The 15718-nt window shown below is 38.0% G+C and overlaps 1 protein-coding gene across 5 annotated transcripts in view; it reads left to right on the top strand.

The window, feature by feature from the left end:
* Nucleotides 1–14478, top strand: part of LOC144962418 (uncharacterized) — a 386454-nt gene extending 371976 nt beyond the window's left edge. For all 5 annotated transcript variants that reach the window (XM_078895354.1, XM_078895358.1, XM_078895355.1 and 2 more), the window contains exons 15-19: nt 6820–6982; nt 7793–10710; nt 11421–11602; nt 12383–12600; nt 13221–14478. In XM_078895354.1, the coding sequence (XP_078751480.1) occupies nt 6820–6982; nt 7793–10710; nt 11421–11602; nt 12383–12600; nt 13221–13382 (3643 nt within the window). In that variant the 3' untranslated portion in view covers nt 13383–14478. The remainder of the gene's footprint in view (nt 1–6819; nt 6983–7792; nt 10711–11420; nt 11603–12382; nt 12601–13220) is intronic.
* Nucleotides 14479–15718: the final 1240 nt, after the last annotated feature.

The following is a 15718-nucleotide window of genomic DNA, read 5'->3' as shown; positions in this document are numbered from 1 at the left end:
TACTTATTACATCTATCATTTCATCTTTATATCTCATAAAATCTTTGTTATATTGTAATAAAACATATCTTCATTTAGCTTCAAAACCTTTATCAACGTATTGTGTTTGGTTATTGATCGGTGTCGTAGCTTGAATATAGCACACATAAACAAGGTTGCAAACTGCGCTACATAAGCATACGGTTTACGTGCGCACTTTGTGACATGCTGTGTCTTCTATCCCCCCAACCCGTTTTCCAGTTGTTTCCTGTCTTTGTCTTGGAATGAGATTGCTTGGTTTTGTCCTGGCCCTGGCCGGAGTTCCTTGGCTGGGAGGGAAACAGTCGAATGTATAGTTATAGTTTTGGGAGATGATATTTTTTTCCTTGTAAATCATCTCTCTGTTATGCACTGTATTATGTTTAGTTTACATCTTATATTATATGATTTGTAAACATTTGAGTGTATTCCTCTTGATTGGGACCTGTGCTTGTGCCTGGATGAGACTTTTAGGTGATCTCAAACTAAGTACTTTGACGGTGTGCTCTTGGAATCTAATCTGTTCCTTATTTGAACCAATTCCCCTTTGTCTCACCTTTTCTTTTGTGCTTTAATTGTAATTCTAGAACTTTTTACTATCCCGTTTTCTTCCTTTTTACTGGCGCTGATATGACCTTAATGTGTTGCAAGCGCCACAAAACCCTTAAAAACAAAACCAAAACAATAGAAGTTTTTTGCATTGTTTTCATGTTGTTTTGAGACTCAAATTCATTTCATTTTTGTGTAACAGCCCAACCTCCATCCCCACTCCTACCCATTTGTCCCAGTATTTATTATTGGACATAATAGTACGTGACCCCAAAACAAGGAAACTAAAAGAATATTTTACAGGACATTGAAAAATTCTAAGAAGTTTTGAAATAATTACAGCTAGACTACTTTAAAATGTGTTCGTGGCCATATTTTGCTCTATAATATAGATTTTAAAATGTTTTCGTTGACAGATTACTGTGACACACATTATAGCAGTACAGATGGTGTGTTCTGATTTTCTCATTTTCAAAGTGTCAACAAACAAAAACTCATACCGGAATATAAACGCAACTCGAATTAAAGTTAGAGAAATCCATGTCGTGGTGTTCGTCATTTGTCGAGTATTGTATTTTGCTGAGTTGGTTTGTTTTTGTTTTGTTTTGTTTTGTTTTTTGTCTTCATAAATATAGATAGAGAAAAGAATTCTTACAAGATTTTGTTGGTCTTTACTTCAACATTATGGAAATTAATTTTCTGTGGTATTTTTTCACTTACCTTTTCTATAATTTTACTTTTACTCTGGAGAATTTGGCATGGTTAGAACAGTGGAAATATTTCTTAATTTAGTCATTTTTTGTCCATTGCATCTGTTGACTCATCATGCCCCACCCCGAACAGCCCCCACCACCAACATAACACGGAGGAGGGTTTGACCCATTCGTCCATTCGTTTATTCCTTCATTCCTTCCCCCCCCCTCCTTTCCATCCATCCATCCATCCGTCCGTCCGTCCATCCGTCAATCCATTCATCAATTCAATCAGCAATCTAAACAACCAAAGACTATTATAATAAACGATAATGCCCAGCCCGGTCGGACACCCATGTCCTTTTGATGACCATGCAGACTCGTTTCCGGTCCGTTCTTGTGCATGTTTTATGACTGAAGCTGCCTGACCCATGACCCCAGAAGATGTGCGTCATCTCAGCGTTTGATTAGACGTCTTCCTATAATTGACTGGGAAATTATTATTTTCTTTGCAGTGATTGCTAATGTAAATTGCTAGGAGAACTCTGCGTGTGCGAAATGACTTTGGATTTGTGACGCTGAAGATGTCTTCTTAAATGACATACTAAAGACTTAGAAGATATATTATGTTCGGATCTTTTCTGCAAAATAATTTTGAAATCTCAAACTTTTTGACAAGCCGAGTGTCATTTGAATCGAACATTATTTGAAGTAAGAGTTTTCAAACCAAAATGAAAAAAAAACTGTGATATTATTTCAGAGTCTTACCGTATGGGCATCAGATCTTTTGGTACCCAGTAACCTGTCATGAATATTTCAAATGATTGATTTTTTTTTTCATAGCACCTGTTGCTTTTAGTAATAATGATTCTAAACCTATACAAAATTTCAACTGCTTCCTGATATTCAATTTTATTTTCAAATCAGTTTCGCTTTTCGCCTCATTGATAACCTGAGTTGTACCAAATTATTGTTTTGATGGTTCGAATTGATACATTTTTTTCTGAATTCCCAATCTATTTTGATCGGAGATTGGCTTATGAATATTTGATCTCACACCAGTAACATCGTCATTACCTGCGCCAGTCTTTTGTCATCGAATAATGCTGTTTGAAATAGACTTTAAGAACATTTTTTTTCAACGCTGTACTTTAATATTACAACGCTTCTAATACATTTAGATCCACAAACGATTAAAGTAGCATTGGGTTGACCATCTGTTAGTGTGGCAAAGGACGTAAAACTGGGTGACTCCTTGCTTATTTATATATTTGTTTATTTATTTACTATAGGAGAAAATTCTTGGTCTGTCTCACACTTGGCCTCGTTTTCGTGTTATGTAACAAGCCAATCAAATGTTGCAAACTATGTCACGAAGTTTTTCATACACAAAATGAATCATTCAATTTTACGACATTTAAAACTTTCTAACTGATAGTATGTGGGTTAATCTAATATTACCTAAACCCTTAAAACCTCATTTACGCCACATCTCTTTCCACTGTCCCATTCGATGTCGGTATGCCATTCTGCCTTACGCATTAACAGTCCTAAAATGCGCGCAGATTATTTATTTTACGAGGTTTTTAATTCCGCGTTCTTCTGCTCGCTCCTAGTAAAAGTAGGTTATGACATTAGCAGATGTCTACAAAGTACTAATGTGATGTAAACACTTGAGCTTAATTTCATCATCCTAGTTTGTCTTGGATTTTATCCTGTGTGCCATTCTCTCTGCTTTATTTCTCGCCGCTATGTTATTATGAGACCTGCATATTGAATATTTTTAAATCATATTTCTTAGGAGATAAAAATTGTGTTCTCTGATGTTAAATTTAATAATCAACAAATTTACTCTCAAGATGATTACATAACGCTTCGTACTCCTTAAGATTATGTAGTCTGGTATCAACTTTCATTTTCAAAATATTTTTAATTATTTAAGATGTGCTCACGAAGTTCAGAAATTGGATAGTAGGTAGGTCGGTACTATGCAATTTGGAACCAACTTTATCTTGTAATTGTAACAAAGTGAATCAATATAAAGCGTGATCAGTGACTGGATTGGTGATAATGAGCTAAAAATTCGAGGGATGTCGTTGCTTGTGACACGACTTCAATCTGAATGAATACCTGGCTGTGGGCTGTTGTTGTTAAACTGCTAGTAAAAAAGCACAAATATCAGGCGATTTATGCTGAATGAAATGGCCATTATAGCCTGTAATGGATTTGTAGAAATAAAGGAAACATCGTAAAGCACATTAAGTATGGTAAAACGTTGATGCTCTGTATCAATGTGCATATTTGTTCCATTTGTTTATTTTATATTAGATATCGTAGATGTCTCATGCAGTGATAATTTCCTAATTTTGTGTCGCCTTTAACCCGATACCTAAATAGTTTTTTTGATTTGACTTAATTTTTCAAAGGAATACGAAATCAAATTCTCATTTTGCTCTATAATGAATTTAAACTACGAGGGCTCTTTCATAATTAACCGAAAAATGCCTGTAAAATCCGCGTTTTTTATGCTATCAACAAAATTCTTGCACGTGTTCATACCTTGACTCGTCCTTCATATCTCTACGTAACAGCCAAGTCTGTCGACACACTTCTGCCAACGCCGCACCATGGAATAGATACCCTCTCGGAAGATATTTCCGTCAAGGTTTTGTAGCCATTTCCGCACATGGTCAACAAGCTCTTCATCGACATCAAAGCGCTTTCCTGCCAGCTCACGTTTCAGTGGCCCAAAGAGGTGATAATCAGATGGTGCGAGGTCTGGACTGTGTGGTGGGTGTGGCAAAATCTCCCATCCATATTTCTCTAGCCAACCTTGCGGCACTCGTGCTGTGTGGGGTGTAGCGTTGTCGTGTTGCAAAATGACCCCGTTGGTCAACTGCCCTGGGCGCTTTCTGCGAATGGCCTCCCTAAGCTTGTCAAGAGTTTGGCAGTACCTTGCAGCATTGATTGTTTCTCCAGGTTGTAAGGTTTCGAACAGAATAACACCTCGACTGTCCCAGAAAACAGTTCCCATTATTTTCTTTGCTGACCACATGACTTTGAATTTCTTCGCGACAGGTGAGGATGGATGTTTCCATGTCATCGAATCTTGCTTTGTTTCTGGGGTGCAATGGTGCAACCAAGTCTCATCACCGGTGACTATGCTGTCAAGAAAAGTCACATCGTACCCTAGAAAGTCTCCGCCGGCGTTGGCAGTATGCCCGTGAACCCTGCGTGAGCTCTTGCTTCTTCTCAAAAGTTCCCTGCAGATGTCCAATCTTTGTTCTTTATGATTGTCTGTCAATTGCTTAGGAACCCATCTTGCACTGACTTTTCTGTAGCCAAGTTCATCAAATACAATTCTATGGGCAGACGTTTCCGAAATTTCAAGACTGCTTGCGATTTCATGAAGTTTCAACCTCCTGTCTTGACAATTAAGCTCATCAACTTGCTTCACATTGTCTTCTGACGTCGCAGTTATCGAACGCCCTCTCCCTACCCTGTCTGTCAAGTCGGAATGGCCGGCTTCAAACAAATTACATCAGTGATAGACTTGTGTACGGCTTATAACATGCTCACCATATACACTCTGAAGTTCTTTATGAATTTCGGTAGGATTCAGACTGTTGGCGTTCAAAAAACGTATGACAGCTCTGATTTCCTCCTTGACCAAGTTTCAAGGTGGGCCGCCATCTTTAAAATCGTCTAGAAATTCATTGTGCAAAATGATACACTTCATAATTTCTGGGAATATCCGTAAGGAAATAAGGAATATCATGTCGTTTACAGAATTAAAAAATCTCCACTGGTTGCTGAGCAATGGGCATTTTTCGGTTATTTCTGAAAGAGCCCTCGTATTTATCAAAGTCAACACTTTAAACGTAATATTTTTCATAATTTGGTTGCATCGTTTGTTTCATCAGGGATTAAATGAAATGTTTGTTTAATATATATATATATATATATATATATATATATATATATATATATATTCAAGTGCATCGTGATTGCAAGATTTATTCTCGTTATGCAGCATATATTATTATTTGCACTTAATCTTAACATTATATTAAAATGCGATGTAACATTTTGGAAATTATCCCTAAAATTGCCAAATTTATTGATCGGGATCAGAATCTGCGAGCAGCTAATCTACAATGTGTGGGGTATGTAGGTGTGGAAGTGGCTGTTAAGATAACGTATTATTTGTTTATACCTCGATTAAACCAACAGGTATGGTGTCCCTCTGTACACTGACAAAACGCTTTTTTTCATTGGGCCCCAAAAATGATACTTTAATCTCGATTAACCAATTAAGGCGAACCCTAACTTAATAGTTGTTGAACTAAAAGATAGACTTGCCTAAGTAACTATCTGCGTGTTTTGTCTGAAGAAGGCCAAGGACCGAAACGTCGTATATTAAAGTAATGTTTCACTTTAAGATACAATAGTTTCGTTACAATGAAGAGGTGTTGACAGGTTGTCTTAATTCATTGATAGATATTTGTTGAATTATAAAATTTCTTGCCTAAATGTAAAGTGGCCTTTCTCAGTGCACAGTTGTTTTTATGTATCACTAGTGATGTGTGGGAAGACATTTTACTACTGATCTACTACATAATTTCTTGATGCTCGCAATGATAGCCGTGGCGAAATGTCCCCTTTCTTCGATAGTTCCAATTTCGTGACTGATTATTCCCCTATTTGGTTCGATATTTATTTCGTAAACCAATTAGAATACCACTTCATGAAAAGATTGATTTTGATTGGCTGTGAAAAGAAAAACAAGCAATAGCATATGTACGGAGGTTAAAAAAGAAAGGAGGGAGTGGGGGGAACTCTTTAATATTTGCAAGTCCTATTCTTATGTAAAAGTTTAAAGTGATGGATGAATTTTCGTTTTTGGGATAGTTTTTGTTACAATCCTCTGCCATCACCGTGCGTAAGGTGGCAGAGAAGAAGCGAGGTTACAACAATAAACAATTTGTAATTTATTTGTATACAATTAGGAAGTATGGGTGGGATGGAGAGAGTGAGTGGAATTCGAAACGGAATGTCAGTTACGTGTGGAGTTGATATAACTTGGTGCCAAATGTTGTATATCTCATGTTTTCATGTTGGCAGGAAGAATTTAGTAATTTATAATAATTCGTCTCGAGGTAATTTAACAATGCCTATGATTTTTTGGGATGCTTTTTATAACAAAAGACAATGAGCAAGTCTTTCCTGTAGGCAAAATTAGTTCTAAATGTGTTGTTTCTATTTTTGTTTGTATATTTGTCTTTTCTTTTCATTTTTTAATGTTTTGTTGTTGTTTCTTGTTGACGTTTTTGTTTTTAGTTGTTTGTTTTATTTTACTTTTTTGTTAGGGAATAAATGTATCACTAACTATAAAGCACATTGATTGTGGTGAATATTCACAAAGTAAATTTTTCATATCTGTTCATTACCTTTTTCCTCTCTCTCGCTGGAAAACAATAACAGCAGTGTGACGTCGACATAAAATTATCTCTTTGTATACATCTTTTATCTTATTTCTCCCATCGTCTTTTTGTTTCAGGGACAGTAAGATCGGTCAGCTTCTGAGAGATTCCCTTGGAAACCTTTCGTGTCGTACGTGCATGATTGCTCACGTTTCATCGGCCGTCCCCCACTACAACGAAACCCTTCAAGTCATTCAATTGGCAGCACGCATTCACAGGATGAAAAGGAGAAGGATCAAGGTTTGTGTCTAATTATATCTATCATATCATAGATCAATCATATTAATGTGAATAAGCAATCTTCCTTTAAATGTTTTACATCTCGTGATAATATGTTACAATTCAACTATTCGGATCAAAGTAGTATAACACCCAAACTTATGATACATTGTGCATATTAAGCCTTTTTTAAAGGTCCCATTAAACGATTGGAAGTTGAAATGAGCTTAAACGAATATAGATCACTTATTCATATAGACAAATCAGAATTAAAGTTACTTCAGAATAAAAAGAATGTTATTTATTTATACATTCATTTATTTTGTAAATAAAACTAACCTTATCATAAGGTACTTAACGACAATGCAAAAAATGCCGAAGGCAGTTAGAAGAGAAATATAGAGATGGAGAGATGAAGGGAGCTGAATGGGAGTGAGAAATTTGGATCTGGTAAAATTCCATTGATTCATCATTTCAGAGCTTGTGAATTTATCAATTATCTTGCTTTCAAGTTTGTTTAGGTCTGATGCTGATATTCCATGGGTACCTATTCATAAGTCTGGCAACCGGCCCCAGATTGGAACATTAATTCTTATTGGTGTAATGGCTAATATATGGCATTGGTTTGAGTGCTGTCTTTTTTTTTAAAGTTACAAAATGAGATCTAAAAATTCGGTTTATCAGACTTGTAAGTAAGAATTCGTATTCAATGCTGATACCACACATGTTGATACAACATATGAAGGTAAGTACAGTTGCATGCCAAACATGTATTACCCAGAGAAGCTGCCACTTTTTTAACGTCCTTTATTATTGTACAATTTCTTGCAGTTCTCAAGCACCAGTTCTGAGGACAGTTCCACCGATGGAGAAGTCAAGTTTCGTAGACCCTATCGTGGAATGCGAATGGGAACACTCCGAGAGGATATCCTTTATTCATCATCTCACTCAGACCCCGACTACACATCCAGCAGTGAGCAGTCATGTGACACCGTCATATATATTGGCCAGAACGGCCAGTCTTTAAGCGATAAAGAACTTACAGACAACGAAGGACCACCTCGTCACGTCCCTAGGACCAACCCACGACTACCTCGAAGGCCCAGTGGGTCTAGATCGTCGGGAGATGATTCTGATAGTGGCAGAAGTGTTCGTTCTATTAAGAGTGTTGATTCAAGGATACCTCTTCGACCTCTCGGATCACAAGCATCTTCTGGTCAGCTGGGATCTGCACCTTCTTCTCCAAAGCCGGGCTTGGTGAAAATGCCTCACAGAATGGGGATTCACTCTAAAATGGCTTCGGGTGGCGAGGGCCATTGGCAGGAGAAACCAACGAAAGTTCACGTCAGCTCCTCCCAAAGTAAACTTGCGAAAAGCATTCACGATAAACAAGAACCCCTGGATGGCGAACAGTGGATAGATGGCCCTGGGACCGCTATCTATCCTGAACGTAAGGCTAGTGAGATGTGGGTCGATGGACCTCAAGTTTTCGTCGTCAAACAAAATCAACAATCCCAGCAGCCATCTAATTCACCAAGTAGAAGCGATACCGCTCCACAGCAACAACAACAGCAGCAGCAACATCAACATCATCGTAGTGATAGTTTTTCACATCATCATAAAACAGATTCGTTAAGACGAGCTTCAGGGAAAAAAGTAACAGCAGAAGAGCAGTGGGTAGATGGACCGAAAGAAATGATATTAAGTGAAAACTCTAGCCAACCTTTGCACACAACCTGCAGTAAATCCGACCAAACAACACCTCAAAGCAAACAAGCACCTGCTGGTTGCATAAGTGAAAAACCATTAAAACAGACATTAGCGAAACACATTCTTGACTCAAAAGACAAAAGAGATAGTAGTGCTAGCATGGATAGTAATTTCTCTATAGCTGTTGAAGCAGCAGATTCGAGACCACAAAGTTTTACTGAGTGTGAAGACGAAGCTGGAAATATTTCATCGAGTACGATTCACGGTGACGAGGGAGCTGCCAGTAGAAAATCCCACTCTAGCCTTCCACCCCATCCTTCGTGTTCCTCGCCCAGACAGACTCATAAAAGTCACAAAATGGCATCCAACCACGGACCACGACTTGAAAAATCTCATCTACCGGGATCTGCAAGTCCAACGCATAGAGTACGACAATGGATTAAATCCGTTGCCTCTGAACAGGTGGAAGAAACTAAAGTGTCAACAGAAGCTCCACTATACGACAAACCACCACTTGAAATCTCGAAGCAGGTTCCTGGACAGATGTTGCCTTTAGTTCCAGAGACAGTAAGTGTTTTAATGGCTGATGCAGAAACAAACACAGAGCATGACTCTGATTTCGAACGCATGGCTGAGGAAAACTGTTCAAGGTCAACTGACGGAGAGGAAGCTACGGATAAAGAAAATAATAGGTCTATTTTGGCTGTGAATAATAGTGATAAGACAAATATTGAAATGTGCAATAATACATTAGATATCAGTATGGACAGTAGTATTGATACCAACGGTTTGACCAGGGAGTCCATTTATGAAATGGAAATCGAGGAAAACTTAGAAATGATGAAAACAAAGGACGGCACTCGGTTGGCAGCGGATGTGGACAATGACACGTTCAGTAGCATGTCCTGTAGCACGAGAGATCCTGATGACAGGCATCAAGGCTGTCCCGAGTCAGAATCTCTTCTTGTGCAACACACTAAGGCTTTGACTGAATCTCGTAAAACAGACCAGCTTGCCAGGCATTTAGCTAAAGACGGTTGTCGTAGAAGGGAGTCTTCACCCGCATACTCCGACTACGACAACGAGGAGTTGGATTCTTTCAGGCCATTGATGTGTCGAAAACCCGACGGCGCTTCTAATCCTAATCTTGATCAGATATGTTATGAAGAAGAACTTGTAACTAAACGGTCCATTCAATGTCAAAATCCTGTGTTAGAATCTGTTTACTGTGTTGCCAACCATAGTGATTCAGTCGTGGGCTTTCCCGAAAAATCTCCTAAAGCTTCTCATGTGGGTTTTAGTGTAAAAGACACTTCCTCTTCTTGTGATAATTACTGTGTGCAATCCATTTCTGAAAAAGGAAACGCTGAATTTCACTCTCCCAAATTTCAACAGAAAAACAAACCTCCATTACCAGTCAAATCATCCTCTCTCGCAATGAAACCTAGCGGTCTTCCAAAATTATGTGGTGCGTCATCAACATCATCCTTAGCTCACAGTAATCATAAATTATCTAGCAAGGAAAACTCACCGGACAGAAAACTAACTAAGAGCTCACAGGACAAATTGTCTAATTTGCCTGTATCGAACATTTCTACGCAAGGCAGGAGGGGTTCTAAAAGTGATAAAACCTGTGCGTCATCTTCCGAAATTTCTGTGAGTCCTGGCTCGTCAGCAACATCCAGTCCTCTTGTATCAACCACATCCAAATCGTCGTCCGTGTCTTGTTCACCGGCTCAGAAAAAAAGCAGCAAGTCGCAAAGCGGTTTCACTAGTAAAATCCCTTTTTGTTCGTCCCAAACGTCACCATTGAGCAAGGAATCGGGAAAGGCAAAGAAGAAGGAAAAGGAGGTCAACAAGGGTAGCAGCAAATCAGTCAAAATAGCCGAAAGCGTCCGCAAAACAAAGGGGAATGACTCCGATAGTGGAAATGACAGCGGGATTGTCGCCCATGAGAAGAAGCTGATGTCTCCGTATGCAACCATTACTAAGCCACGGACACCGAGTCACTCAAGCAGCGGTCATGGCAGTGATAATAGGTAAGTTATTTTCCACTCAATGCCAGAGCTATATGAATAAATGGATGGATGGATGGAGGGAAGGATGTATGAATTGGGATTCAGAGAGAGAGAGAGAGAGAGAGAGAGAGAGAGAGAGAGAGAGAGAGAGAGAGAGGCAAATGGTAAATTAATGAAGAAATGCATCTTTTCGGAAGCTCTTTCACAATACTGGTTGCTACTTATAAGCCTGATTCATGGAAGGTAAGGCCAATTTGCCGGGGTCATAGTTTGCAATAATTGTCACCCATCTGGTCATTGACCACGCACAACGTCGCTTGACTTTGACTTGACACCATTCTTCTTTTGTAAGGGAGAATCCTGTTATCCGTCTTATGCCTTTTCTTTGCATCCTCTTTATAACCGTAGTACTATAAATCTGAAGAACTTACCTGGAACTTTTGAAAGAATGAACTCATATAGAAAGAAATAAAAACGATGTGAAACGACCTTAAATGATAGAATGATGATGATGAATGTGATGATGATGATGATGGTGGTGGTGGTGGTGGTGATGGTGGTGTGGTGTTGGTGGTTATAATGAGAACGATGGCGACAATGATGATGTTTGATGATGATGACGACGATGATAACGACGATGACGATGATGATGATGATGATGATGACGACGATGATCATGATGATGATGATGATTTCATCATTGTTGTTTTTTTTTTCCAATTATCTACCAGTACCGTCAGCACCGAAGTTCACCCGGGCCACATCAGACAACTTGTGAAAGTGGACAACATTCATTGCGGTACTAGCAGTGGGTACGAATCCATGCTTAGGGACAGTGAGGCAACGGCATCATCCTCGGGTCATGACGACAGTGGCAGCGAAGCAACGGGACACAAGGGTGGCAAACGCAAAGGTGAATAACCCACTGTGTTTCTCTCTTTGGTATTTGAAGTGGAAGATTGCCTCTAGATCAAATTAACGTTGTCCAACATTTAGATTGATAAAATTGATTGAATCCTTTTTTTCGATTTTGTTTTGTTTTGTTTTTGTTTTGTTGTTGTTTTTTTGGGTTGTTTTTTGTTGTTGTTTTGTTTTTTGTTTTTTGTTTTTTGGACGAGCATATTAGGTGCAAGTGCATCTATGCCTGTAATACTTGGAAAATTTATGCAAAGCGTATTTTCTAAGGGCATACCGTCCTGACTCCTCATTTGGGACTCGAACCCTCATACTTAATTCAGGTCATGATGTGAGTCAAACACGCATCTCTAAACGGCTATGTGGTCTTGTGCTATGACACTCGTCTTCGGATCGGAAGGTCCTGGGTCCGAGTCCCAAGTGGTGCATAGGTGAGTCCTTGGAAAAGGCTCTTCACTCACGTTCTCTCACAGCACTCATGTGTAAAATGAATTACCAACGTTCTCTGTCCGAATTTCTTTTTTTTTCTTTTTTTTTTTTCTTTCTTTCTTTCTTTCTTTTTTTCTTTCTTTCTTTCTATCTTTCTTTCTTTCTTTCTTTCTTTCATTCTTTATTTATTTATTTATTTATTCATTTATTTATTTATTTTACAGTTGCATTTTAAAGCATTACATTTAATATTCATTTCTGATTGAACAATTCTTTTAGGATCATTGCCTTTTCAAATTGGTCTTTGTAATTAACTAGTCTAAATATAAATCTTGATGTCGATCCACAGGTACCAGGAGAAGCAAATCAGCTCCCGCTAGGTCGACAGAAGGCTCTCCTTCCTTGGGCTATCACGCAACGGGGAGTGGGAGCAGATCAGTGGGGTCAACGCACAAGGCTTGGGTGGACACTAGGAACCTCCACAGGGTCAAGGACGAGCCTTTGGAACTGAAGCATTACGACACGGATGACATGGAAAGGATGGCACGTAGGAGGCAGGAAGAGGAGGTAGGAGTCAATGTAATTTATTACAGCTGTATTTCTAATCGACTTCATCCAACCATCCAAGGGGGATGACTCTTGTATTTCCCTTCAGTCCTTTTAAAAATGTTTTGCTTACATCCCTTTCCACGTAGATTTCAGAAATTGATCGCAACACCGGTGGCTGTAATAGAGCAATTGGGAGGTTTCTTTTTGGGTTTTTTGGGTTTGTTTTTTCTTAATTAAATTTCTGTTTATTTTCTTTTTATGTAGAAGTAAAAAAATAGGCTCGTAGGAAAGAATATAATGTATTTCTGTATCCATAAAAATGCGAACCATGCAGCATGCGTACGTCCAAAGGATAGTAATTGGAGCAAACACTCATTTTGTTATGTTATTTTTTTTTAACGAATCAGCTGTCTCTTATATATATTGATATCGTGAAAACATCAGATTCTCTCCCTTTCGGCGCGGTTCTTGCACCTAAGCATATGTAAACATAAGCAATTGTTATTAAAGGTATAGATTATGTCCTAAATTATATGAAAATAAATAAACTGAAAATTGTGCATGAAAATAAATTTTAAAAGAATAGTAAAATCATGTCTCTAACGTTGCTATTTTTAAATTAAATTTTCATCCTCCAGATCAATTTATTGGAAGGGAAGCAATCATCAGGAGAGAGGAAAGATTCTGACAATGATTCCAAGGATCACATAATGATGGAGAGACAAGGCTGGTCTTTCGACTGCAATTTCCTCATGTGCTTCTCCTGCAAGTCTCGGAAAAGAGGGGGAACAGACGTTTGATTTGTAATGCTGAATCTGATGGGACATGAAAGTGCTTCTCCTGCATATCTCGGAAAAAAGATAGAACGTGCGATTTGTAATTCTGAGATAGACGTGTTTCTTCTGCAAGTCTCGGAAAATAGGGGGACAAATATTGGATTTGAAATGCTGAGACAGATGAGGTACGGGTGTACTTCTAACTGCAAGTCTCAGAAAATATGCCGGATGTGAAATGCTGAGATCGATGGGGTACAAATTTGAGAGTCTCGGAAAAGATTGGAGGGGTAAAGATGTGTGATTCTAAATGCTGAGACAGATGAGTTACGAAAATGCTTTTCCTGCAATTCTCAGAAAAGAGATGGAAGAGGCGCGTAATGCTGCGACAAAAAGAATACGAATATTACTCTTGCAAATGTTGGAATAATGGGATAATAGCCTATGATTTATTGTAATGCTGAGGCAGATGGGATAGAATTTGTACTGGCAAATGGTGGGACAAAACGCCATGAATATAGGAGGTTTGAAACACGAATGGGAAATGCATCTTTCCGGACGCACGTCAACCGCAACGCTTTGTCTTAATTTCGTTCTTTCACAATCAATCAGAATCCTGAAATGGAATTATTTAATATCTACTGCATTTTGATTGGTTTGTAAAAAAAAAAAGGAAGTAGGATAAAGTGTCCGCCTTTGACCGTCCATAGAACGGTTTTGTCATTTGAGAAGCAAAGCCAGTCTCCTTTCCTTCTATTTAGCGCCCAGTGGTACTGACACATATTAAAGTCTGTGTTATACGGTGCAATGACGAAAGCAAAACTCTGAGTTAGGGTCGATAAAGATCGTAACTTTTCACAACGCAGCAAAAAACAACTTATCAGGGGGTTTTTTTATTGAACCTTTCTACTATGACAAATAATCGAAATATAACAGATAATCTTACGAAGTTGATGTAAGGAGTTTGGCTGGGTGGTACTAACAAACAGCATAACATTACTATTATCGTTATCCGTATTATACCAATAAGCACCAAGTAGCAATAATATTGCTTTTGAAATGTTCCTATGTCGAAAAATTTCAAGACAATAAATAAAAATTAAATAAAAATCATTTTATTATATTACTGTTTACTTTAATCTCATTGATTTTTAGTCTCTTTGAATAGGGTCCACTTTCACAAAGAAATAGTAGGAAATATACATGACTTGAATATATATATATATATATATATATATATATATATATATATATATATATATATATATATATATATATATATATTATAAAGACATCTTTTTTTCCAGAAACTTTTATTAATCTTATTCTTTGTATTACCTACAGTTAATACAGTTTTAAAAATTCTAGCCGAAGTGAAAAAGATTTGTTGATATTTTATTATTCTACGTATTGCATTGTAACCATGAGTTATTGAGACCGTCGGATTATTTGGTTTGATTTTTTAATTTAACCATTGAAATTAGTAATAAGGTCATATTATAAGAGGAGTTATCTGGAAGATATAGCTTTTAAACTACCACAATGAAATTGTGACCCACAGGCCTATGATCGGTACGTTGTCGAGGTGATTTCAATGCTGACAATTGATTTCATTGTCAAGAGATTGACATTTGGGTTGATTTTATATGACTCGTTGGAATGAAATGATAATTGGAAATTGAATGGAAGCTTTACGAAAACAGATACTGTGAACGTTTAGGATTTCCCCTTTATCAACAAAACATGATGGCTGAAACACTAAAGACGAATGGGAGATAGTGTTTTGTTGATAAAAGGGAAACCCGAAGCGTCTACATTATCTGTTTTCCTTCAGTAAATCAAAGCTACCATTAAATTTCCTATTGTTATTGATTCCTTCGAGCTTCAAGCAGCAACATTTTCATTATGCCTCGTGGAGGGCAATGCACACCCTATCTTAAAGTGACACTTCCCAAAATCTCGGTACGTGTCTGAGGGACAAATAAGAGACCAGGCACTGGTGTAAGATGAAATTCTGAAAAAGTGTGGATGAAACACTTCCAGACTAAGTAGAGGAAGAGAAATGCGAGAAAACTAAAACATCCCCAACAATCAGCCTGCCTGGACAGGGAATCGCTCAGGCATTTTGTTTACAACAGGTCTGAGGTTCGATTCCCATCAAGGCAGGCTAATATTTTGGGATGGTTCTTTTTTTTCTTGTGTTTTTCTCACTGATTTGTCTGGTACTGACTCATACAAACTTTTGGGACTTTTATGACACATTTGTGAACACTTTTACTTTAAACTACCTTGTTAGCACCGTGTTCATTCCGACATAATACCGTGTTGAGACGATTTGGCACAAATAACATGAAGCAGACTTG

This window comes from Berghia stephanieae, chromosome 1, assembly GCF_034508935.2.
Source record: "Berghia stephanieae isolate SIO BIC M18660-M18661 chromosome 1, UCSD_Bste_1.3, whole genome shotgun sequence".
Lineage (NCBI taxonomy): Eukaryota > Metazoa > Mollusca > Gastropoda > Nudibranchia > Aeolidiidae > Berghia > Berghia stephanieae.
The sequence above is the reverse complement of the archived record's forward strand: the minus strand, read 5'-3'. Positions and strand labels throughout refer to the sequence as shown.